At 40.6% G+C, this 25522-nt stretch overlaps 2 protein-coding genes across 23 annotated transcripts in view; one reads left to right on the top strand and one right to left on the bottom strand.

Annotated features, from left to right (window-relative positions):
* Positions 1 to 22899, top strand: part of TKT (transketolase) — a 28745-nt gene extending 5846 nt beyond the window's left edge. The window contains exons 3-16 of one of the 2 annotated variants that reach the window (XM_054216779.1): positions 1421 to 1534; positions 2384 to 2481; positions 4135 to 4326; positions 5160 to 5278; positions 6968 to 7161; positions 7769 to 7933; positions 9177 to 9333; positions 12496 to 12626; positions 14008 to 14091; positions 14259 to 14352; positions 16033 to 16155; positions 18798 to 19888; positions 20361 to 20482; positions 22382 to 22899. In XM_054216779.1, the coding sequence (XP_054072754.1) occupies positions 1421 to 1534; positions 2384 to 2481; positions 4135 to 4326; positions 5160 to 5278; positions 6968 to 7161; positions 7769 to 7933; positions 9177 to 9333; positions 12496 to 12626; positions 14008 to 14091; positions 14259 to 14352; positions 16033 to 16155; positions 18798 to 18985 (1659 nt within the window). In that variant the 3' untranslated portion in view covers positions 18986 to 19888; positions 20361 to 20482; positions 22382 to 22899. The remainder of the gene's footprint in view (positions 1 to 1420; positions 1535 to 2383; positions 2482 to 4134; positions 4327 to 5159; positions 5279 to 6967; positions 7162 to 7768; positions 7934 to 9176; positions 9334 to 12495; positions 12627 to 14007; positions 14092 to 14258; positions 14353 to 16032; positions 16156 to 18797; positions 19889 to 20360; positions 20483 to 22381) is intronic. The other variant, XM_054216780.1, reaches the window with a different exon arrangement.
* The window catches only part of TMEM40 (transmembrane protein 40), a 28792-nt gene continuing 23990 nt past the window's right edge, over positions 20721 to 25522 (bottom strand). For 14 of the 21 annotated variants that reach the window (XM_054216781.1, XM_054216786.1, XM_054216789.1 and 11 more), the window contains 6 exons: positions 24833 to 24868; positions 23357 to 23422; positions 22948 to 23019; positions 22791 to 22865; positions 21956 to 22018; positions 20721 to 21484 (listed from right to left, as the gene is read on the bottom strand). In XM_054216781.1, the coding sequence (XP_054072756.1) occupies positions 21465 to 21484; positions 21956 to 22018; positions 22791 to 22865; positions 22948 to 23019; positions 23357 to 23422; positions 24833 to 24868 (332 nt within the window). In that variant the 3' untranslated portion in view covers positions 20721 to 21464. The remainder of the gene's footprint in view (positions 21485 to 21955; positions 22019 to 22790; positions 22866 to 22947; positions 23020 to 23356; positions 23423 to 24832; positions 24869 to 25522) is intronic. The other 7 variants (XM_054216799.1, XM_054216798.1, XM_054216801.1 and 4 more) reach the window with 1 other exon arrangement.

The following is a 25522-nucleotide window of genomic DNA, read 5'->3' as shown; positions in this document are numbered from 1 at the left end:
TTGTCTATTGCAGAAAGACAAATAAAAGCTGGTTGAGTTAAGTTGTAGCATAATTCAAAAATAATTAAAAAGTGTCTATATAATGTGTCTTGATAAGTCTTAACTTCACTATGTTAAGTTGTTCTAATATTAAATAATAAATGTTATTATATTGTCTATAAAATCTATCAAGACATATTAACGTCTGTTGTATTTTGGCATAACCAATTTTCTAACAAGTAAGTCGCAGCTAGCTTTTGTGCCCTAGTTGTTAAATGCAGCCATGCTGTTATGCCTGCAGTCACATCACAATGTGCACTAATTACTGTCAGCTTTTCAGGGAGCGTTATATGAAATAGTTATGGTAGGCTAGTGGGTAGCTTGCATTCCTACTGTGCTAGTACGATATTAAAGTCAGTACTTCTTCTGAAGCCACTGTGGTTCAGAAAACCACAATCTGGACTGGCCATTAGCATTTCTATCCCTTTTCGCATTGTGCCCTTGCAAATCACAGTGACGTTTTGATCATACGATGTAAAGGCAGTTGAGGGGCCTTCAGAAAACATGATGATGTAAAAAATGGCAAATGAAGTACTCCACACGTGGTGGCTTACAGTAGTGCTGCAGAGCTGATGGTGTATATTCTTGCATTGGCTATAACTGTTGCCACTACTGATTGCCATTCCGAAATAAGTAATTGGATGAGCAGCGACTAGCTAATGCTGAGGTGGTAAAGTAATAAGACAGAGTCGCTTCTTCACAGTTGCTTTGCGTCTCTAACTAATCAGGGTTTCTGTGCGGAGTTGCTAAATGGCTTCAAACCTCTGCATGCTTTTTTGACTCCTAGTGACTCCATGGGTGGAAGATGACTACTGTTCTGCAGTTGTCCAGTTGGACCTGATCGCAGGGATCTGAGTGTATAAAGCTTAAAATTTTGCCTGTTGTCACGCACTGCATCTTACCTTGAATGCATATGTGTTGAAGAAGTTCTATTGGGATAACACTTGCTCATCCATCTGCTTACTGGTTTAGCGAACAGTAGTCTGTTCTTGAAACTGGTACCTAAGCAAATTAATCAGGGGGTTTTTATTTGGATACCAAAATTACTGTTTGGAATTGGACCTGCATGTCTGAGAGAGACCTTCTTACTCTTCTACATCGATTTTCTCGAGGACATCCTAAATAGCCCTCGAGAGTGCTGCATTCTTTCTGTCTTAAGTGTCTGTAGTCAGCTACCTGGAGTGCTCTAAGCAGGGGCATGGGGGACTTGGAAACAAGCATCAGTGTGAAAGTTGCATTGTAAAAGTGTTTTGTAACTTGATCCCTTTTTAGTGGACATAAGAACCTGATTCCAGGGTTTGTCAGCTTTGTAGAATTTTGCCTGTATACTAGGATATTGTGAAACTTGTGCTATACTTAAAATTTATGTTTCTCTCTCTAGGGTCATGCAGCACCAATTTTATATTCTGTTTGGGCAGAGGCTGGCTTTCTACAAGAAGCAGAATTACTGAACTTGAGGAAAATTGATTCTGTCTTAGAAGGACACCCAGTACCAGTGAGTGCTCATAACCTTTGATAAAAGACGGTGTTTTCTGTAAAGCAAGAAGCACGTGTATTTTGCAGAAATTCTTGGTTGCCAGCTACATTACAGGAAAGATAAAGACTTATAAGAAGGATGATGGTATTTATGGCTTCTCGACTGAATCAGTGCCTGCATTTGAATGAGCACGCAAAAATTACCTTTATTGTTGTAGTAAAGTTCCCCTATAGTCCTGTATGTCAGAGAGGTGGTGGAAGCCCCATCCCTGGAAGTTTTTAAGGCCAGGCTGGACAGGGCTCTGAGCAACCTGATCTAGTGGGAGGTGTCTCTGCCCATGGCTGGGGGGTTGGAACTAGATGATCTTTAAGGTCCCTTCCAACCCTAACGATTCTATGATTCTATGGTAATATTTTACATTTTAAAAATGTAAAAATGTTTACATAAAGTTCCAGTATGGTTCCAGTCTCATCCTTTATGAAGCTTTGAGGTATTTCAAGAGTTTATATCCAGTTTGGTCACCTCATTGGTCTTTCCGTTCCCAGCCAGTTGTTCCGAATGGTTCTTTTTTTACACAAAATCATCAGTTCTTAACTTTTGTCATCCAAGGCATAGCTGAGAAATTCCTGGGCCACAGGTACTGTTCCATCTCAGAGGCCTAGTTGGCTTGTGACGCTGATCATCAAGGTACATGCATTGCAGGGAAAGAAAGGGAACAGGGCAAGATTTGGAGGGACCTGCACTATATTGTTGTGGCTGAGAAGCTGAATTTTGATCTATGTTGAACCATCTCCTAGCACTGGAATTTAGTTCTTCTGTTTCTCAAACCAGGACATTGTAAAATAATTGTTGTCTTTTTGTTATCAGAAACAAGCATTCACTGATGTGGCTACTGGATCCCTTGGTCAGGGTCTTGGTGCAGCATGTGGAATGGCATACACTGGCAAATTCTTTGACAGAGCCAGGTAATTCCATCTTTGTATTTCATGATTGTAGACATTCAATGGGAATATTTGTGAAAGAAATTATATTCTTGTCTCAATCAGGAAAAAAACCACCCCTTCCTTTATTCTCTGTTCCCAAATCTAATTTCAATTTCAGGTTTTAAATGATAGATTACTAGCCTGATAATTATAAAGCCATTACCAGTGAAACTACCAAGGATTTAAAAATTAGCAAGAATAGTGCATATGCGTGTGCTTTTTGTAACCTGACAGCATTGCAAGGCGATGTTCTTGAACAGAGAAGACAGTAAATTGTTAGAGCAGCCTCTAACTTCCAGAGAGTAATTGATAGCCATTTTGAGACTGGTGTGTGTCCCCTTAGAAGGAAGACACAAAGTAGAGATGCGCCTGTTCAAAGTCAGATGACAAATAATGGAGAACATGTATCTAGATAAGGAGCTGTTATGGTCAATAACAGCAGCATTGAATCATAAAGTAGGGCTTCAAAATGTTATCAGAAAGGCACTCGACTCCATAGAGACCAAAATGACCGCTTCTGCCATTTGTTTTGTGGACAAGAAAAGTAGATGTCTAAAGGCAAATCTGTATGAGGAGGAAAATAGACTGATGGAGTTGATATATTTTATGTGACAGTTCTAGTACATTCGAGGATAGGCTGCCCAGTTAATGTGCCCTACACTTCACTAGCTTGAAATCATTTCTGTGAAAGATGACTTGCTGATTTTAATTGAGTTTAGCAGATGCTATGTGTGGAAAAAATCTAACCAGTGCTTACATGACAGAAGAAAAAGGTGGTCTTGCATACAGTACTGGGGAGCAGCTTATGTGGAAGGAGTTCAGATTTAGCTGAAGGCAGGTGGGATTCAGATCAAAAGTCTGTTATAGCTTAATGTCTAGTAAAAAACAAAATGCTAACAGCCCTCTTGATTATTTTGTTTTAAAATCATATATTTGGAGGCTAATTTACTACTCTTCTTTTAATTTTAATAGGTAATAAATATTTATAAAGCTTTGTCATCCAAAAAAAGAGAGTGGTAATAAAAGAAAAATACAGCTGTGGATCCTACAGAGATTAGGCAGTACTTCTGCTAGTTGAGTTTTACGTAAATAAAAAGCTTCAGTGTTTGGAGAAGTAGTCTACAAAGTCATACCGTGCTGGTTATTCTGAATTCTGAATTTAGTTATGCAACAGACTTTAATCCGTAGTTGAGTTTCTCCTCAATTTATAGTTTCCTGAAACTAAATTATTTGTTGTCCTTCCAGAGAGTATATGGTAAGAATGAGGAAGCAGCCAGTAGCCTTTCGTGCGTCGTTGGTGATCTTGCTGAGTCACAGTGACAGTGTTCAATGGGCCCGTTCATTCAAGCCTTGCAATAGGAGGCTTAAGACCTGATTTTCTTGAGACAAAGGTTTGAAAAGGAGTACAGTATTTCTCATCTTTTTTTTTTTCATGTGTAACAGCTCAAAAGTGTTTTTATTTAATTTGCCTAAGGTTATGTAAGGTTATCTGAGGTGAATGCATTGAGCAATAGGAGTTGAGTTGGTGATAGCAAAAGCGGTGAATTCTCACTATGAATTGTTAGAGGGGCTTTGCTTTTGATTTAATTGTGCTTACACACCAAACAATTATTTTTTTTTAATTTCTTCTTCTAGCTATCGAGTGTATTGTCTGCTTGGAGATGGAGAGTTATCTGAAGGCTCTGTTTGGGAGGCAATGGCCTTTGCTGGGTTTTACAAGCTTGATAATCTCGTTGCTATATTTGATGTTAACCGGCTTGGACAAAGTGACCCTGCTCCTCTGCAGCATCATGTTGAAATTTACCAGAAACGCTGTGAAGCCTTTGGGTATGTGATTGGAAGAAGTTCAGAGTAGTCTCCCATTTGAAGCTACGTGTTTTATTTGCTTTTCAGAATTTTTCAGATGAGCTCTCAGCTCTAAAGAATACCATCACCAAGAAGGATGGTCTTTCATAATGCCTGATATTGGTCATCTTTATTTATACAGCAGGAATATTAGAAGTGGCATAATTTTTTGTTTAGGGGAAAAATAAAAGGACTGCTAACTCACATAAATTTGTTAGAGGGTCTTAAAGTGGGTTTTATCACATTAAGTACAGATTTTGTAACTGTTTGTGTAACCAAATGTACTGTCATAGCAAGTAGATCAGAAAAAAGGGCATAGAAACCATTACTCTTAAGATAATTCTTTGTGTATTGGCTTTCATTTGGTTTAGAAATGTATTATTTCTATGTAGATGCAAAAATCCATGATAAAAACCTCTCAGATGCAATAGCAGCCATACAAATTATGATGGCGCATTTTTATTATTTTAATCAACTTTCATTGTCAGTTTTTAAATTGATTTCAACATGTTTGATTTGCTTTTGTGATTAAAAATGACTATTATGTCTGAAGAAATCTAGGATAGCTTACTTATCTGTGGGCTGTGAATTTTGCTAGTAGCTGTTAATCCCCCTGTGTTTCACTTTGCGTTATAAAAAAGGGACTATGATATCTCATGATCTCGAATGCTAGTTCATGCTTCTGGCATATTTTGGGTCTCTTAAAAAGACACTGCACTGGAATGAAGTTAGTATTTGTTATTGTTATTGCTAACTACCGGAGAGTGTCACATGCTAAAGCCCTTTAGAAACAGTTGATCTGTTTGTGTTCTTAGCTGGCATGCTATCATCGTTGATGGACACAGTGTGGAGGAACTTTGCAAAGCCTTTGGCCAGGCCAAACATCAGCCAACGGCTATCATTGCAAAGACTTATAAAGGCAAAGGCATATCAGGTAATAAAACATCTATTACTTTACTTATACATGTGTATATAATAATACGTACGTAATGCTGCAATAAAGTTGCAATCATTAAAAAATACAGTAGTTTAACATTTTATTAGAAAAAAGTTGGTATCCTGTCACCTTTTTGACTTGATCATACTACCATACAATCTGAAAACTCAGAATTTCATGCTATTGTTTTTTTTCTTTTACCTTTTCTTATGGAGGACATTAGATTGATGCTTCATTGGAAGCAGGCAAAGATGTGGCTCTCAGTTCTTCACATTATCCAGCCAGGTGCGCTTCCATGTTGACTGGGCTTATACAGATCCCCAGTTGCGGAGTAGGATTTCCTCTGCTGTCAGCTGTACTTGAGTTCTTACTCTTGAGAAGGTCTTCTCTAGTCTGGAAGGTGGCTGGGAGCAGGAGGGAACATTGGACCATGTAACTTGGTCTTGAAAATTGCATTAGCAAAAGGGCAACCGTCTTCGCTTGCTCTTGATCCCTAGAATAACAGAGACTACCGTGAGACAGAGAAGGGAGTAGAAGCTCCCTTCACAGAAACTCTCTGCCCCCTGCGCCGCAGACAACTGGGTCTGTGTGTTACCAGCCAGGCAGTATAAATGTATAGAAAATGAGGCAGGATTCTGCATTTACAGTTTTGACAAAGCTGCATGAGACATGGTAGATAAGCTACCTGGTCATACTACAGGTTATTTCATATGATCTGATGTGTTATTCATTGAGGTACAGGATACAGTAGTCCATAGAAATTATTTCATAGGTTTAAATTTTGGAGTTCATAGTGCCTCTAAGATCCTTTTGTAGTTTTCACATGGTGTGAAACTTACCTAAATGTCATTGTACCTACACATCTGAGCAGCAGCATGCAGAAAGTCTTTCAAACTCTTTATACTTCTCAAGAAAATGATTTTGGTTCTTGAAAGTGAGATGTGTGCTAGCCACTGAGCATTGTAGCCATAGAAAGGAGTAAACGCATATTCAGTGTTTCAGGGGTTGCCATGATTCCGTTCAGCTACAGCTTTTAGCAGCACTCTGAGGTTTTTTTTCTGACCAGGTAAATATTAATAACAGGAGTTAATATCTTCATTCCTTTTCATTGAGTGAGCAAAACCCATTCATTATTCTTAGTCACTTACTCAGTAAAAAGCAGAGTATCAGCCAGAGAGGTGGTTTCGCTGTTGGTGCTGGGTGCACAAAGATAAGAGTCATCAGAAGCTATTAAAATAAAGCTGTAAAACTTCAGGTCTTGTTTGAATTAGACAGCTTGGTTAACTGTTGTTTGAATTTTAGCTGAGTTTGTTTATTTAGACCTAGCTGTTGAAATTTCATGTTAACTGTTCACACTGATTTACTGTTTACTTCTTGTCTCACTTATGGACCAGGTCTTTTTAGGTGCCAATTTAAAACCAATTTCAGTAGAAGATGCTGTAATTCCATCCCTAATTTGGAATATATGGAATTTGACTATTTCTCTTACGTATTTCAACATGTCTGTCTTAATGCAATTGAATACTATTGAAATTTGTTACAGTTGGAATACTAAGGAAGTTCTTCCTTGGAAGACTATACTAAACTGTCATACTCCACTGCACTTTTATCTGTGTAAAATCTGCAGCTAAAAACTTAAATAGTTTTTATATTTTTCTTATTTGTAATGTAATTTTAAATGCATAGGCGTTGAAGATAAGGAAAGCTGGCATGGAAAGCCCCTGCCAAAGAACATGGCTGAACAAGTCATTATGGAAATAGATGACAAAATTCAAAATAAGAAAAAGCTTTCTCCAGCCCTCCCAGAAGAAGATGCACCTATAGTAAATATTAGAAACATTAAGATGCCATCTCCACCAACTTACAAAGTGGGAGAAAAGGTACTCCCTTCCTTTTTCACAGTTTGTCAGGTATCTTCCAAGTGTTAGACTGATTAATGGGTGGCAGGAGGTTTTGTGTTGTCTCTTGCCATGATTTCAACTACCCATCTCTTCTCTCCTATTTTGACTATCCTGGTAAACACCTACCTCTGTGGTGTGACACAGACATTCAGCTCACTGAGTATTGAAAGGATATATTAAAATATAAAGATTCAAATCACTTTTCTTCATTTCATGATCATTATCAATTATCCGAACTATTTTATGTGTATTTAAAATTAAAGGAACTCCATGAGGTTCAGTGAATTTCCATGATTGAAAAACAAAATTTTCAAAGTTTCCTAGCCGGATTGGTAGGGAGTTGCTGATTTCAGCACACATATGTGTCCTGATGCTTCACTGTATTTTTCTTTTTTTGCTTACTCTTCTATGTGTCACTGTTCTCATATGTACTTTTGATACATGTAAATCTTTTTGGTTGAGTTTTGGTTTAGACTTTTTTAGTTGTATGTGCATGCACTCACAGAAAACAAAAAAATGAAAAAAGAACAACCCCACTTCTAGAAACAGAAAGTTCTAACAGTACTGCTTATTTTTCTTTTCCTAGTGGGCTACCCGCAAAGCTTACGGCGTTGCGCTTGCAAAACTGGGCCATGCTAATGATCGAGTGATTGCTTTGGACGGAGATACAAAGAACTCCACCTTCTCAGAGCTTTTTAAGAAAGAACATCCCAGTCGCTACATTGAATGCTACATTGCTGAACAGAACATGGTAACTGGTCTCTTGGTTTTATGAAATACTGGTATTACACAGCAGGATCTGAGACCATTCAGTCTGAGTCTTCATAGAGTGGGGTTTTAATATTTACTTCTTACATGTATTCATGGATATTTACTTTGACTTGCTCACTTCTTAGGGAAAATCTAGGCTATGGCAAAAGCTTACAAATATAATACAACAGGAATGCTTTTAATCATTCTTTCGTAAACTCCCTCTTTTTTTATTTTTGTGGTCATTTTGTCAGCATTTCATCAGAACAGAAGGAGATGGCAACATGTAAACAACAGCAATACTTTCCACAGTGTGATTTAACTCTGAAAAGACTTTTTAGGTTTGGTTGTGGTTTTTTTATCACAGGAAATGGGATGTCACAACATGACAATGAGTTCTACGCTAGACTGGTCTATAAAGATGAGGACAGAGAAACAGTTAATAAATTTAGCCTGATGACAGTTGTACAGAAAGGACTAAAATAATTTGATAACTCATCTGTTTGACTGAGTCTTCAGTTGCCACCTGTATGGGTTCACTGAAGCAAATGAAATTAAAGACACAAATTTAGGCAGGAATTTGTTGTTGTCTTTAATGATTTATAATGATGGACTGTCTCTTGCAAATTTTATACTAGGGCACTTTCATAAGCTTGAGTGAGGCATTTTGGATTTACATCAGCTTAGGAGAAATTTGCCATGATGAGCAGACTAATTTCTGCGTGAAATAAATGTATGGGGTATTTGTAGCAATAAACAATTTAAGGACCTTGTTCTAATTTCCATCTTGCTGAAGAAAGGCCCTTTTAGTAAATATCAGTCCAAATAACACAGGTAAATCCATTCTCACTTAGTAATGATAACTTTTGTCTTCTGGAGATAATAGAACCATGTCTTTTGGACTGAGTGTAAGCCTTTGATCCAGGAAAAGAAAGAGGGGGGGATAAGTCTTAAAACTCTGTGAATGGCTGCTTGGAGCAGATGAAAAGAAGCCGCCAGTAAGGATCAACGATAACAGCTAGCTGTTGAGGCAAGGAGCAGAGGAGATGCTGGAGGATAGATACTGAAAGAGTGAGTTGCCTCCTTTCTTTTTTTGGAAAGGACAAAAATTAAGACCAGGATTTGACAGATTTTTAATCTGCATTGAGAGCTTCTTGCCAAAGTTTACAGTAGGAAGTTCCACAGATGATCTCTTGGAGGCAATCGATAAATTCACTGTTCCTGTAAAATCTCCCTCTTTTCAGGTGAGCGTTGCAGTTGGTTGTGCCACTCGTGACAGAACTGTTGCTTTTGCCAGCACCTTTGCTACCTTCTTCACACGGGCATTTGACCAGATCCGTATGGCTGCCATCTCCGAGAGTAACATCAATCTCTGTGGGTCGCACTGTGGTGTTTCTATTGGTAAGTTATCGGTTTGGCCTGATAAAGATCGGACTTTTCCCTACAAGTTTTTCTACTGTACAACTATAGAGTGATATAAAGGGATTGGATTGAAAGTGAGTAGCTTAGATTCCTTTCCATCTTTGTGGTTGGCCGCCTCTGTGATGAGGTTAGTCGTGTAGCTTTGTCTCCCAGTTCCTAAAATGAGAAACTAATGATACTTATTCTTGCAGAGATGCTCTTGTCTGCCAATCTCAAAACCACTTTACAAGGCGTAAATATTTTTGTTTTATTATGCCTTTGAAGATCACAGATTTGAAATAATTGCTTCAACTTATGTCAGTATTTCTTACTACTGGAGCGGTTGATGTGTTGATTGAAAAAAAACCCCAAAGTACTAATGAAACGGGAACTGTGAAGCTCTTATGTAATTCAGGAAATTGGCAATACCTTCTGTGGTCTTTGCTTCCCATCATAACTGTTTGGTACATGTCAGATCATATTGGTGTTTGAATTTTGGTTTGAGGCAGGAAGGGAGTTTTGTTTTTTTAATGAAATGCATAGACATCACCCATGAAAACACGAGCAGACTTGCGTACCAAGAAGAAAAATACCGGTAGACATTCATGCTTGAAAAACCACTAGGTATTTACAGGGGAAAAGAAGGAGAGGGAGAGCTGGTGGGTAGTAAATTAAGGCTCTCTGCATACATCAGTATTTCAGTTGATTTAATAGTTTTGGCTAGCAGTATGGTTTAGAGGAGGGTTGAGTTTTTTTGTTTAAAGCAAAATAGTTATTGACTTGTAATATTGGTAAAGATTTAAAGATGCTTCATAAACGTGTTTAGTCTCATCCAGAACCTCAAGCTTAACTTGCAGCAGTACAGAGTATGCTTTAGTAGTGGAGGCTGTAAGTAGAGTTATATCAGATTATGGCTTGTGTATGTCATTAAGGGAGGGATTCTATTACAAGCCTCTTTCTTTTTAAAATCAGTCCTCCCAACTCATCGTAGTCCCGTTTAAGCCTTTTAGCAAGCAGCAAAGGGTGTTGGTGCAAAAGCCAATTAGCTTTGGTCTTTGCTCATTTAAGAAGATAGAACTCCTTTGGGTTACCTGAATTGTCTCCTAGAACTACACTTGCAAGTTTCAATTTTCAGCACTTGAAATGTTCTGCTGGGAGCTGTGATTGTGAAGTGCATATTTAGATTTATAAAGTTGTTTGAGTTACAAATCTGATTCAGGTCTCAACTCTGATTTTCAAAAAAGAATTTGAACCCAAAGTTTTGCAACCAAGTTGTAAAAGAAAGTAATTCAGATAAATCCTTTATCAGTTAGAAAATTCAATTTTAAATGGAAGGGTATGAATTAAGGGTACTTTCTATTAGAACTGTGGACCTGCACGGGATTCAGAATCCAAAGTGGATCTGTGGTGAAAATTGAAGTTTTACATATGCAGTTCTAGGTAGACCTGGGCTTTTGCTGCATTGAAATTTGACCCATTAAATTCATAAGAAATAATTATCACAGTGACCTTCTGAACTTGTACTAAGTTCACTCCTAGACGAATAGTTGCTGATTGACCAAAACGTCTAATGAAACATAAAATATGTTTTCAAGGTCATAAGAGAATAATGGAAAAATCTGTATTTTCCAAACTGAACATATTGGGAATGAAATCATAGTGTACATGTGTCAAAAATAGAAATATCAGTTGTTTAGACAACAAATTTTGTATTCTAGACAGTTGATACTGTTCATATTAAGCACTCACGCTTTTTTATTAAACTATAAATATAGGTTTTGCAGATGTAATTGTAAATTACTCTCTTCTGTGTTACTGTGTTACTCTAAAACCCCATAAATCAGGATTTCGTAAAGATATGGCCGAACTCAGTTTAGCGCTAGTCTGTAAATTACTAGTATGACCTGGGAATGCAACTTATTGGCACCATGTTAGCAAACGTAGGACAAGCATGAGTACTCTCTTTAACTTGGGTAAGATTCTGATTCAGGTACCTGTTAATTTTGTTCTTCATAATTTCACTTTTCTTCTGTGTATACATTGTGCGGGTGCATTTTAGGAAAGGAAAATGCCCACCAAGGTCCCACTTATTCAGTCAGAGTGCATACGGATTTAGAAACTGTGATGTTGAGAATTTTTTTCATGTCATGACCGAAAGCTGAGGTGCTCTCTTCTTCCTCATTCATGCTTACTTTATTAGTAATGTATGGTGGCAGAGTTCAATGATTGATTTCTTTAACATGTTTAAAGTTCTTCAGAGTTTTGTGCTGCTCTTATGAAAATACACTCCTTCCTCGTGAACTCGTCCTTCTTGAGTAACAGGTAGAGAGTGCATGTGGGAAGGCGTCTTGCCCTGCTTCTGCTCTGCAGGCTGGGACATGACCGGGTTCCAAACTCTTTGCATGGTTAGGTTGGAAGAGTGCCATTCCCAAAGCACCGTTACATAAGGTCACTGGGGGCGGGGGGTGTTGTGGTGGTTGTTTCTTTAACGGTGGAAAATCATGGTATCCAGCACATGTTCTGGCTAACGATTCTTTCTTATAGATCTCCAGTTTATGCCGTAAGGTGCTTGAGTTGTTAATTTAACAATGCGGATGCCCTATTACTCTTTTAAAGACTTTTTAGACTACTGAAAAATACATACCCTTCATTTAATCTTGAAGTGAGGCTAAGAATTTGAGAGTGGTTGTACCAAGTGCACTCTCCATTTCTGATGGAAGACATGCAATTCTCCTTTCACATTTCCAGCAGTTTAAATCTGGAGGAACGCTATTGACAAGTACAGATTTTGCTTGTGCAGCCTCAGTACATGTATTCAGTACATGCTCACGTATCTTGGGACCCCCTTTCTATATCAGTACCTTTCCTGTTTTGGTTGTCTTCCATTTCTGTTGTTTTATTGTTGTATTTTATTTTCTGTTTTTTCTCTTTAACCCCAGTTCTCTTTCTTTTTAGTCTCTTTCTATCTGTATTTACTGTTTAGATGGTTCCAAGTTTAAGGAGAAGATGATTCTTTTCTCAAGCAGGTAGACTTGCATGTCCTGTGTGTGCCTGATTTTATACCTTTTTTTTTTTCCTGGTTTACATTGAACCTCACTGCTATATTGAGTGATTGTCAAAGTGTGCATTTACTCTTTTTTAACCCTGATTTAATTCTTTTAGGTGAGGATGGGCCGTCTCAGATGGGACTGGAGGATCTGTCCATGTTCCGGGCTGTCCCCAATGCCACTGTGTTTTACCCTAGCGATGCTGTAGCCACTGAAAAAGCGGTAGAAATAGCTGCCAACACCAAGGTTTGCATCACAGTATTTCTGAGCCAGAGAATGATTTGTTTATTTTTTTACTTCTTTCACTGCTTCTGGCATGTTTCTTGCATGTCTCTACCCACATAAATGCTTTCAAAGGCTCCAGCATGGCAGGGGAATGTTTTCTTTGCATGGAAAGGTTGCAGGTATTCTGTCCAGGCTAGTGCAGAATGAACACTCTGGAATGCTATGGGCCAGATTTGGGGAGATGTAAATGATTACACAGCGATTGCAGCTTAAGTCTAAATTGGCTCAGAAATAAGGGCAAGTGTAACTCTCTTGTTGGTCTTTAGCAAATTTACAGAAAGTTCACTCCTAGTATGATGTCTCTGGGGTCAAAATTGAAGCTGAATATGGAAAGTTAAATTTATCTAGAGGATTTTGATCATCAACTGCCTGCACGTGAAAGCTCAGGAGTCACGTCCTCTAGTGATCTAAGACAGTCTGGTTTTGGAGATACTGAGAGCTGGTGCTGAAGCTAGTTGACAGTCTCACTGGTCATCTTCTGCTCCTCTGTTGCCAATGATGGGTTGCAGTTAAATTGCACTGTGGCTAAAGACGACTAAGACTTCCTGTGTGGCTGTGACAGAGTTTCTGATCTCTCTGACCTTCGGCTGATTTGACATAATAATGGTCAAGTGTCATTGGTAGCATTGGGTCAGATAATTTTTTTGATTGGTGGTACTTTTGGCTGTCATAGGAATTTACCTTGAGAAAGGAGCAAATAATCTGAAAAACTTCAGTCTTGCTAGTACAACTCTTAAGTGAAGGAGTGTGCAAATTTGCTGTGTAACAAATATAAGCGATTTGTGAAAAAAAGATTGGGGGGGTTGGTAAGGGAAAGGGGTGTTAAGGTAGTGTGAGGGAGAGATGAGATTTAACTACTGGTTGTTACTTCTTTTGGAAGGGCACCTGAACATTAACTGATGGAAAGCATTTTTCCTTGCTTCCAGATGAGCATTTCTTCTTTGCTTTGAAGTCGCTAGAGTAAAATTCACACATATGTCACAGTTCTACGGTTCTAATTAACTGGAGTAGGATTCTCCATTTCCACAAGAGAACAAAAGGGAAATAAAAATAAAGGTCTTGGAATCAGAAAGGAAATTCTAAGTTATCAGCACACTCTAAGAAGAGGTTAACTGTATTGCAAGATCTGAAACAACCAGCTATTGAAAAAGGACTAATGGGAATTGGGCAGGCGGGGGAGCATAGAAAAGTGTACTTGGCAGAACCAGAAGTAACATAGAAGGGTGAAAACCAGACAAACAGAAAAAGTTGTTTTGCTGTATTTTTTGCATAGGCTCTACAAACTAAAATGTAAATGCCTTTCTGGTTTTTTTAACTTATAACATGTTTACTTCGGAAACAGGGCATTTGTTTCATAAGAACTAGTCGTCCTGAAAATCCTGTCATTTACAACAACAATGAGGACTTCCATATTGGACAGGCAAAGGTAAATATTGCCCAGATAAATACAATCAGAAAAAATATGCAAGGTTCCCCCTTTCCCTCTAAAGCATTCCAATGCCAAAGATTCGATCTTTTTAAGAAAATCACCAGAAATATTAGAAATATCAATAAGATTTATGGTTAAAAATACATGGAAACATTTCCTTGCAGGTGGTTCTGAAGAGTAAGGATGACCAAGTGACTGTGATCGGAGCAGGAGTCACTCTGCATGAGGCTCTGGCTGCAGCAGAGCAGCTGAGAAAAGGTGAGCAGATTATGGTTTGGTGGTTTTTTCCCCTTTTTTATCATTTAACACAGAAAGAAATCAATAGCACTCAGCCTAACTGCTCATGCTTTGTACTGGTAAACATTAATTAAAATGTTACAGACAGCTGGTCACCTGTTAAGCTAATGCAGTGCAACGTAGCATGCATCTGCCAATATTGCCTAATTGAGTAGGTTTTAGTTATCGTAGCAGCGTTAGTGACCATGAAAATTACCAAACTGATCAGATCAAAGTCTCCTTAGAATTGTTAATCTGCTTGAAAGTGCCCTGCAGGCAAAATCTCAGAGGAAGTGTGCGAGAAGCAGGAGTGATCCTTCCCTGGCACATTGTCTGGGCAGGTTGGGGTACCAACACAATAGAATGCAATTGGGCTGGGCCCTGTTAACACAACAGAGCTGAGCCACAGCACCGTGCGCTCTACCCAACTGCTGTTGGTATGCAGTGCCTTTGTGTAGATACGGTTCACTGCTAACTTTTTTTTTGAATGAATGTATCAACTTTTAACGAGCGTGGGAGGCAATAATTCTGTGATAGTGCTCAAATGCACTGACATTTCACAGCGTACATAAAAATCCTTCAATGAAATAAGAAGATAAAGAAACCATCAAAAATCCATCTGTGAGCCAGTGGCCTACGCCCAGGAAGAGCTTACAAATAGTAGGAGATAATACAATTAATGCTGCCTGTGGCTTATGGGTAGCTTTGTGTGCTGTGTCTAGGTGGTCAGATATTTTGTCAGGACGCTGAGCCATCAGGTTTAGGACACTCTGAAAGTTGCATTTTCAGAACTGTTGTTATTTTTCTGCATTCACCATGCTTTGTGATACTCTGCTGATCTTGAAGTCTGAATAAACAGCTATGGAGAGATAATCCCTTAGTGAGAGGCAGTGGCTAATACCTAAAATATATTGGCCACTAAAGAGCCTTCTGTCAACATAACATAGGGCTTCTTTGTGTACGATAAAGAGTTGACTCAGTGTTCGGCTAGCCAAGATCAGACAAAACCTCATGTAATTTGCTATTCTTTATAAACAATCGCCATTTGTACATAGCTTTAATAACCAATCTGGGCCTGTCTTGTGATGACAGGACATATTTTGGTTTTGATGCTAAATTTAAGGGTGCCATGATCAGGGCTGGGACAGTTCAAACAGGGAGACCTGATAGGTGGGCAGCCTGCAATGAAGAATTCAGAATGCCTACAGACTGAAAAAGCGGGAGGAGATTGTGCTGGAATTGGCAATAAAGTTAAAGGTAAAATAAAGTTCTGGGAAAGAAATTGTGATTGACGGTCTGAATCAGAAGGATTTCTAGACTAGATTCTGCTCTGGCCCGTGGGAAGGCCAGCTAAATTACTGTTATGCTGACAGGCACTCCTAGTGACCTTGAGTCACTTATCCGAGGCTTTTCTGCCGCAAGAGTTTTGTCTGTGGAATAGGTGGATGTTTCTGTCTCACAAACTGCACAAAGAAAGAGTATGTACAAAAATTAGGGTTGTTTGGATTCTGTGGTAGACACGCCATAAGTACAGGTAGCTGGGAGTTAGTGTACACAGTTTTCGTAATAACTCTAAAAGATCTCAGGGTGCTGCCTGCACTGCTTGCATTGTCTTGCATTCTCCAAATTCATGTTGCAAATAATTTCATTCTATTTCTGCAGAAAAAATCTTCATCCGTGTGATTGATCCCTTCACCATAAAGCCCCTGGATAAGAAGACAATACTTGAAAATGCAAGAGTGACCAAAGGCAGAATCATCACTGTTGAGGACCATTACCATGAAGGTGAGCTGGGTCCAGGAGGTCACAGCCCGCACAGTTGTTCCCCAGGGGCTGGAAGCTCACAGCTTCTTCTGGCCTGAGAGAGAAGTATGGGACTTGATGCTGTCGTTCAGTTAAAGCAAAAGAGAGGTTTTAGCCTTTTTAATTGTTACAATTAAAAGATGACACTGAGGGTTGAAAGTTTCCTAAGATAGTGGGTTAATCAGGGCTGCCTTTCTGATTAACTTGGCCTTGTGTGCCCTTCTGTATGCTTGGTCCAAGTGAAGTCTGGATTCATTTGTTTCCAGTGAAACTGTAAATTTCTGCTGCGATGCAGTGAATTCTGCACAGCGTGGTCTCAGAATGGCTTTACAGCAGTTGCTCCTTTCAGGGAGCTGTAGAGAGCGAGAAGGTCTCCCCTCAGCCTCCTCTTCTCCAGGCTGAACATCCCCGGCTCCCTCAGCCGCTCCTCACCAGACTCCTGCTCCAGACCCCTCACCAGCTCCGTTGCCCTTCTCTGGATGTGCTCTAGCACCTCAGTGTCTCTCTTGTAGTGAGGGCCCCAAAACCAGACACAGTATTGGACGTGGGGCCTCGCCAGTGCCGAATACGGGGGGACGGTCACTTCCCTAGTCCTGCTGGCCACACTATTCCTGATACAGGCTGGGGTGCTGGGCACACTGCTGGCTCATATTCAGCTGCTGTCGACCAACACCCCCAGGTCCTTTTCCCCCAGGCAGCTCTCCAGCCACTCTTCCCCATGCCTGTAGTGTTCAAGTGTAGGGGCACAACAAGCCCTTGCAGGACCCGGCACTTGGCCTTGTTGAACCTCATACCATTGGCCTTGGCCCATCGATCCAGCCTGTCCACATCCCTCTGCAGAGCCTTCCTACCCTCAAGCAGGTCAATACTCCCGCCCAACTTGCTGTCATGTGCAAGCTTACCGAGGGTGCACTCAATCCCCTCGTCTAGGTCATTGATAAAGATATTAAACAGAACTGGCCCCAGTGCTGAGCCCTGGGGAGCACCACTTGTGACTGGCCACGAACTGGAGTTAACTCCATAATCTGCTGCCGCTTGCTCTCTGACATGCCTTGTTTGCACAGGTTTGCAGGGGCTTGCCTGTGCAAACGCGTCCCCTGAAGATGAGACCGTATGCAAACAGAGAGCAGCTGTTGTGACCCGCATGTCAGGCTTGCCTCTCTGGGGGGGAGATGGAGAGATTAGCAGAGGGGCAGCTGTGATCTATGGCATTAGTAGATATTGTAGATCTCTCCTAATAGAAATTAGTAGATATTATGAGAATATTATCCTACTTTAAGGTGAGCATCACTCTTGCCAGGTATCTGGAGGGAGCTGGTATTACCATAAGTGCTGGTAGATTTATGTATGTATATAGTATATAGGTTGACCCCAATGGGCAGCTGAACACCATACAGCCGCTCGCACACATGTGTGTCCCCCAGTCCTAGAGGGGGAAGAGGAAAGGGAAAATAAAAGCAGGAAAACTTGGGGGTTAAGATAACAACAACAACATCAACAATTATTTAATAATAATAATATCATTATATAACCATATAATATATATATAAAATATATAAATAGATAGTATTTATATTATAGTTTATTATATTATATTATATTAATTACCACCATAAGTGCTGGTTATACCCTAGTTTTGTTCCAGACTGTGGATGGTGATGGCATCACTGAGCCTCATAATTTTCTAGCTTATCTTTCAACTATGGACAAATATTTTACTGTAGATTTGCAAGATGGCAAAGCCATCCCACTCTGAGGTGATGAACACGCAGTTTACACTGGCACAGCTTTCTCTGTGTGATGCAATCAAGGAAGGTCAGGTGCACACGCATCACAAGCCTGAAGGCATTGCAAGCCCACATCAGGCTGATCTTACCGCCCACATCCATGGAGGTGCCTCTGGCCAGAGGATAAATTTGACTGATTAAATCACACCATGCCCGGGGTTGTGAAACGCCCTGGATACACCCTGCCTGGATGCAGCACCAAGGTGTCTCCTGCCAGGTCTCGGAGCACATGCTCTTGACGCTAGTCCTGGGTTTTCTTCGTCGCTAGTACTCCTGCTTCCAGTGCCTCTCCTGCCACCACACAGTCCCCGGTTGCATCCTTTGTCCCTGTGACTGATGGTGATTCAGTCTGCGCTGAACTCTAAGCGAAGGTTGTGAATACACTACGTAACTCAGAGAGGTGCCGAGCGGCGTGTACAGGCATTGTGAAAAGATGGAGCTCTTAAATGCTGGGCAGATTGGTGGGAATTTGGACTTTCAGTGCATTAAATACACTTGCAAATACGTCTCAGCCTAGATATATTTTTAAACCTGGCCCTCGGTGGCTGATGCTGACGTGCTGAGGGTTTCCGCACAGTTCTATGCCCTTTAGAGGTGTTTGTCTCTTACCGACAATTTGTAAGTACTTCAGAAATGTCAGGCGGGTTGTCCTCAGAATGCCTTTGAAATAGGGAATTGTTTTCATTTCACAAATGGGCACCTCAGTCATATGTTGTGACTGATGTTTCTCATAAGCATGTGAATTGAGGGTTTAATTTGCATGCACCTTTGGATCAGATACGCATGCGATCTGTATGTTGCCTGTTGAAGCAAACAGACGTCTGTCTCTTCCCGTAGGAGGCATTGGAGAAGCAGTGTGCGCTGCAGTCATGGGGGAGCCTGGAATCACGGTCCATCGCTTGGCTGTATCTCATGTACCTCGCAGCGGGAAGCCAGCTGAGCTCCTGCGGATGTTTGGCATCGATAAAGATGCCATTGTGCAAGCTGTTAAGATGGCAGGGTCCAAATCAAGAAACGCGGAGTAGTTTGAAGCATCTGCTGCTGTGTAACAGAAAAGCAATGTTCAGAGAAGTACTGTAAGTTTAAAGGCAGGCAAAGGTGCTTTATGTAGAGAGTTCTAATAAAAATACCAGCTTAAAAATCTTCTGGTTTTTAATCTCTTTCTTTCTCTCTGGGGTTTTGTGCAGTGAGGGAACACCTGAATGTTTTCAGTCATTGAAAAACCTTTGGGTTATTTAACATTGTGTGGGCAGCAGCGCTTTGCCTGTTGTGTAGCAGGAGCACTTTGCTTTGCAAATCGCCTCCCCTGCTGCAAGCTGTAGCGTGGGAGTGCCTGGGTGTTCACTGGAGGTCTGAGCGGGCTGTGCTTCAGCAGGGAAATGCTAGTCTAGAGTGAATTGAGTCACTTTTGTTCAATGTTTGGTCCACCTTACTGCTGAAGATTGAAATCGTAGGCATCAGATAGTGAAAAGCAGGAACGTGTGTTGCGGGAGGAGGGTGGCCAGTGCTTCTGCTTCAGTTCCTCCTCTCTGCGTTGCCCCCCAGCCATTTAAAACCAAACACAAGTAAGAAGCAGCCCGTGGGCTGGATAATGTTGAAGAGGCGGGAGATGTACCAGGTCCTGGGGAACCAGCGGAGGCCCAGCAGAGCTGTGGGTGAGCGATGAGCCATGGGCCATGCTGCACTTGGAGAACGGTAGCCCGGTGGGCACAAGCTCTTTTAAGGAGGTTGAAACTCTTCATGGCAACTTGTATCCTGTTTCTGAGTTTCTGACCAGTGCTGCGCAAGGGTGATACATGAGGCCAGAATGAGAGCGTTGCTGTTGGGCAGGAGGCAGGAATGTTTAAAATGCTGAGATGGACTCAAGAAGAAGGATCTGAAAGAAGAGCAGGAAATTCCCAGATACCCGAGAAGAAGCGGCTGAAGGTGTAAGTTGCTTTTTTCCTTAGAACCGACTCTTCTCACGTGAGCTGCTCTGAGCTGGGGGAGCTGTTTATCTCACGGGGTGGCTTCCACTGGGTGGGTTTTAAATGGTTTGCTATCCATAAACGTTTTGCTTATTTTACCCTGAAGCAGCTTGTGTTTAAGGAAAAAATAAAATGAAAAATTCATTCTGTTGACTGCAGAGTACCAAATTTGAAAACATGTTTAGTACTAAAATATGTTTCTCATCCTGATTATCCCACAAATTACCTTTCAGAAAGATGTTATACAGCAGAGGAAACTAAAACTGGCCTGAGCAAGACTTTGTTTGCAGACCAACAACACAAAATATACAGTATTTTGGTCTGACAGACTATGTCTACAAAGACATGTAAAAAGTACATGTAAATGAGACTATAAACATTACAAAATAACTTGTTTTCATCCTTATTGCCTAATTTAACCCTGACATGTTAGGTGACTGCTGTGCTGCGGTGGTGCAGGCCGCGGGCAATCGCCGGTATTTTTGGATGTGCAAATGGCACTACAGTACACAAGAACACGCAACGCTGGTGCTTAAAATCAAGTACAACTAAAAAGTAAGCTTTCTCATTTTCCTAGCAAGGCTTGAAACTGCTTCTCTCAAACTCCGGGCTGTTTGGGCTAATGGCTTTTAGATCTACATTTCCTTACAATTTCATGTTTTGTAGCTCTTTCTGACTAACTTGGTGCCATCATCCTTCTATGGGTATGAAGACCTTACATTTTAACTAAAAATCTAAAGGTATTCCCTTTTTTAGCAGTCTGCCTATGATTGCACTAGCCTACATATGTAACGTGTAACATGTTCCTATAAAACGAAAGGAACGTCAAAGTTGCACTTTATTTTACTTGAAGAAGAAAAAACATGTTGGGGGATGGGTCAAATCAAGCACTTTATTTTTCCCCTCAGAAGAAGAGATGAAATTTGCTGCTGTTAATAATCTCATTACTGCACCATTATGTCACTGCGTGTAAAAATCTCACCCAGCTTTCACTGGGTGAAATCATTATACACCCACTATATCGAGTTCTGCCACAACGGATTAATCTGCTCCAGTGCTGTGGCGCTGTTGGGGCTCAGCCGCGAGCCAGCAGCTGGTGTTTGCCTGCTTTGCGGCATCACAAGGGGGGAAGAGGAGGCGGCTCTGTGGCTGCCAAGATTCCTACTGAAACATCCAGAGCCTAATCCAGAACAAGCTGAGGATAATATCGGTCATTTTGTTGATTTTGATTCACCGTAGGCAGACTAATGTGGCTGCACGGGGGAGGGAAGGAGAATGTGTTTATATTTAATGGCATTAAATATAAATCTGCATCTGGAGCTCTTCTGAGCCACCAATTGCTTCAGAAGAAAGAATGGGACCCTGTACCACAGTTCCAGCTTTATTTTTGAGGGGAGGGAATGATCTCTTTCTGTGGTTTAACATTTCAATATTGCACGCTAGCCATTAGGTTTTTATGATTGCCTCATAAAGCAGTTCTTTTAACACCAGATATTCAGACCGCAGGGGTTTGTGGCACTCTCCTGAGTTACTCCTCCTAGGCAGCTTTCCTCATACCTGCAGATGAAAAAAAGACAACTGTCAGGACTACTGTGTTCAAATTGTCACGTAGCTATGCAGCTTTTCAACATTCTTCGTATTTTGTGTTCATGAACATAGATAAACGTGAGCCTGGAGTCTCTCTGAAGACCCAACAAGAGAAACCTACCCCATTCCCTGAGTTTTTAATTGAGCTAAAGAATCCTTATTCAGGCATTGTCAGGAAATACTTAATACCCCATAGAAGGCAGAGTATTAAAAATGTGAAAATGCTCTGCCACATGGAAAGAGGCAAGAATAATTCATATTCAAACCCAAGCAGCTGCAATAGACTGTAGTAAAATATTTATTTTGGTTTGTTTTTTTTTTTTAATTAAGAAAAGAAGATTGGAAATTGTAATTTAGATAAGCTGGTCTTAAGACTTGACCAAAATGAAGGGCTCAGGAAGGTGCAGGGCACAGGAATGCAGTCAGCAAGATCACTATTACCTGCTGGCCTGAACTTGTCAATCAGAGGAACAAAGCTGTCAAGTACGCTCCGAAGTCGATACACTAATTGTGAAAACAAACAATTTTTTTCAAGTTAAGCTAGACAGCAACAGAAAACATTAAAAAATAGAAAAATGGCAAAACCCAAATGCTGACACTTGCAATATTAATGAACCCAAGGTTACTGTTTAAGCAAGCACTTTGTGATATCATTAATAACAAAGCAGTGACAAGGCACTGTCACAACTGTCACAAGGTCCTGAGAGAACCATCCACAACCTACCAAACACCTTAGCACAAGATTACAAAGGAGAATTCTGTTCTCAGCTGGGAAGCCGTAACTTGCACCTTTCCCACGACATCCCCAGAGATTGCCAAGAGTCTCTTTTTTTTTTTTTTTTTTTTTTTTTTTAAAAATATTTCCAGTTGGTGCCGCGATCCAGGTTCTGCTGAGAGCTCTTCCTCGGGGTGTTCAGCCGCCTCAGTCCCAGGGGAATGAACGGCAGCCCGAGTGCGCAGCACCTCAGAGAGTGGATCTGGGAAGCCGGCCTTGCTGCTAAAATTGTACGTTGTCATGGCAACTCAGCATTCAGCCATTGCTGCAGGAAGAGGTGACGCAGGGACTTGTGATCATGGAGAACAAAAAATGAGTCAGCCCTCTCCCTTCAGTTTATCTCCTGCCAGGCTATGTAATTGTGAATGAGACGTTACGGGACAGTGATGTGACGAGTTAGGAATCTCAGCGCGAGCAGTTTGATGGACTCGCGTAGTTCATGACTCTGTGACCTTGTGTCCTTCGTGTTGGTACAGAGCCGGCTGCTGTAGATACACTTACCTAGACCAAAGTATATCCCAGTGGTTTCCAGGGAAGCAAAGGTGATTAAACCGATCCCAAGAGAAACAGTCCAATCTGAGACAACAAAATAAATGTTTGGCTTTGTTCATTTTTCTAGTGTGCAATGATTTATCCATCTATCGAAGTCTCGCCTTACCTTTGTAGTAGTAGTAGCAAATTAGTAAAGCTCCAATCGCAAAGCAAAGAATGACAAAATGAAAGAATTCATCTGAAATAGAGAGGGAAAATTAGGTCACAACTGCAGGCACAGCCCTTATGAACGTGCCTTAAGGTACAGTGCATTGCGCAGCAAATAAAGTCCTTTTCCACGAGCTGTCTCATACATTAGACTCAAGTGCAAAACATTTACGCACACAAGTCTTTATGAGAAGCCTTGATAATTTTCATCAAGAAGCCTTGATGCACTTCAACTAAGTGCTCATGTGAAAAAAAAACAAAACAAAACAAACCATTTTTTCTGAGCTGGAGATCTTATTCTTGGACTAAGGTACAACAGGGTTGACATCAGTTGAATTTAAAGAAAAAAAAAAAATTAAAAAAATTACCATCCTTCCGTATGCCCATCCACCGTACCGTACACTGATGGAGGTGAGTGTTCTCGTCGTCATAGGCTACAAAAAAGAAATATTTTTTATTGCCACGGAACTCTGAAATTAAGGAGTTTTAAGTTTATTTCCCTTTTGTATTTGAAATCAATTCTCAGAGCAGAATATATGTAAAATGTTGTTCAAAGGAAAGATCTGCAAGCCTTTCAGAAAGATCAAGTTAGCAATTTTAAAATCATGTCAAAAAGAGCAGGGTTTTTTTACAAAAAAAAAAAAAAAGGATTATCAGATGGTTGCATTTAACAGTACAGAAGTGATTTAGAGCACTCTGGGTCTTTCTGACTAGCCTGGGACAAGCAATGGTTTCAGAGTTACAGCGGGGGAGTAAAGCAGCAGGACAAGGGAGCTTCGGTTTGATTCCCGGGTGCTTTGCACAATCACAGCCCATCACAATAACCATCGTCATTACTAAGCGTATGAGTACCACCAATCTACTGAAGCCTGCTGATGAAGTATTTCTGCACACACACACCCCTCCTAAATTAAGAACTGTAGCTGACAATTAGTCTCCTATAGATAGCTATACTGATATATAGAAAGAACAGCATAAGAACAAGCTAGATAATTTTAGAGGTTTAAATAAGGAGCATTTTGCTCTATATTAGTTGTGAGCAGAGCTGCCAAATTCTGTTCTTTCTCCGACTGTATTGTCAGAGGTCAGAAAGAGCTGAATATTTTACCAGATTTCCAATGACGTGTTCAAAGCAGAAGGTTTTTTTCCCTTTTTTTTTGTTGGTCGCTTGAGAAGATTCCCCCCAGGCAGTCTGCGGCACATAAGCTTTGGGAGTTGATTCATTGCAAGTTTGAAATGCTGATTTCACTTACTTTGCCTGGCCGTGAATTTAACTTTCTCTAAAGATGTAACAGGAGAGTACTGGAAACGTGCTCCAAATGAGCTACAGCCTTCTGCTATTGTGCTTTTGAACCACGGAGCAACGAAACTTTGCCAAGAAGGTCTGTTCAGGGTCACCTGCTACTGGAGTCACATTTTTTAATTTTTGAATTCTGGATTCATTGAGTTCTGGCTTGGCGACAAACTCAGTTATTTGATTATTAATGTTAACGTAGCATTGCACTAGTCTGACTCATGACTGTTCCTCTGTGAAGTGGTATGAACGATCTATAGATGTAGAATTTATCAGAACATCAATTCCTACTTGGCAAATGTCTGTCCTGTATTACTCTGCCTCCTGAATGCAGTAGCCCCACCGCAAATTTGTATCACGGAATGATTTGCATAGTATTTCTTCTATTAAAGCATTACAGTGCATTTTAATAACTATTCTCAAACTTTTACTTTTCGATTAGGAAATATCTAGATCTCAAAGAGCTGGTATAGCTATCATCACTAAGCAAAACTCAGTCCTGAAAGTCAGCATCCGTAAGAAAAACTTCTGTTTGCTTGTTTGTATTTACCATCTGCAATGGAATCTTCTTCTCTTCTGGTAATCTCTGAAAAGCAACATAATTTTATTATTTCTGATGGTAAAAATACAAATATATTGTTTCGCACCCTTATCAGCACCAGCAAGCATGGTGAGTATTTGCCTATTTGGTGACTTAGTATAGACAAAACAGTACTTGAAAAGTGCCAGGAAATGAAGGAAGTTAAAAGAGCTCAAGAACAGGTAACAATAAAGCTGACTATTCCCATCACTATTCCAGATTCTTTGAAACAGCTGGGCAGTAGGAGATTGATGGCCTCTGTGTTCATGCTCAGTTGCTAGAACTGAAGCTGGAACCAAGCAGAGCTGGGATCGCAAGAGCTGCACGTCTGTGTCACCTGAGCCTGCCCAACGCAGCAGGCGCGGTGTCCTGCACTGCCTAAATATTGTCAGTGTCTCAGTCTGGTGTACTGAAGTAATCCAGAATTGAAGTGACAGAGGCCATGGTGAGAGGTGGGGAGGCCAAATGCCAACTGGAAAAGTACTGTAATCCTCTTTCTGCACCAGGCAATGTGGGGAGAATATCGTATTACAATATATTCCTCTACCCTGCTGTTTTATGGAGCTCCTTGGGGATAGGCAACTCAAAAACCTCCCCTAGGGATTATGCTGCAACTTCTGTCTTCTTCCCAGCTCTGTCCTCAGCTGGGCCAATCCAAGC

Source organism: Rissa tridactyla, chromosome 10 (genome assembly GCF_028500815.1).
Source record: "Rissa tridactyla isolate bRisTri1 chromosome 10, bRisTri1.patW.cur.20221130, whole genome shotgun sequence".
Lineage (NCBI taxonomy): Eukaryota > Metazoa > Chordata > Aves > Charadriiformes > Laridae > Rissa > Rissa tridactyla.
The sequence above is the reverse complement of the archived record's forward strand: the minus strand, read 5'-3'. Positions and strand labels throughout refer to the sequence as shown.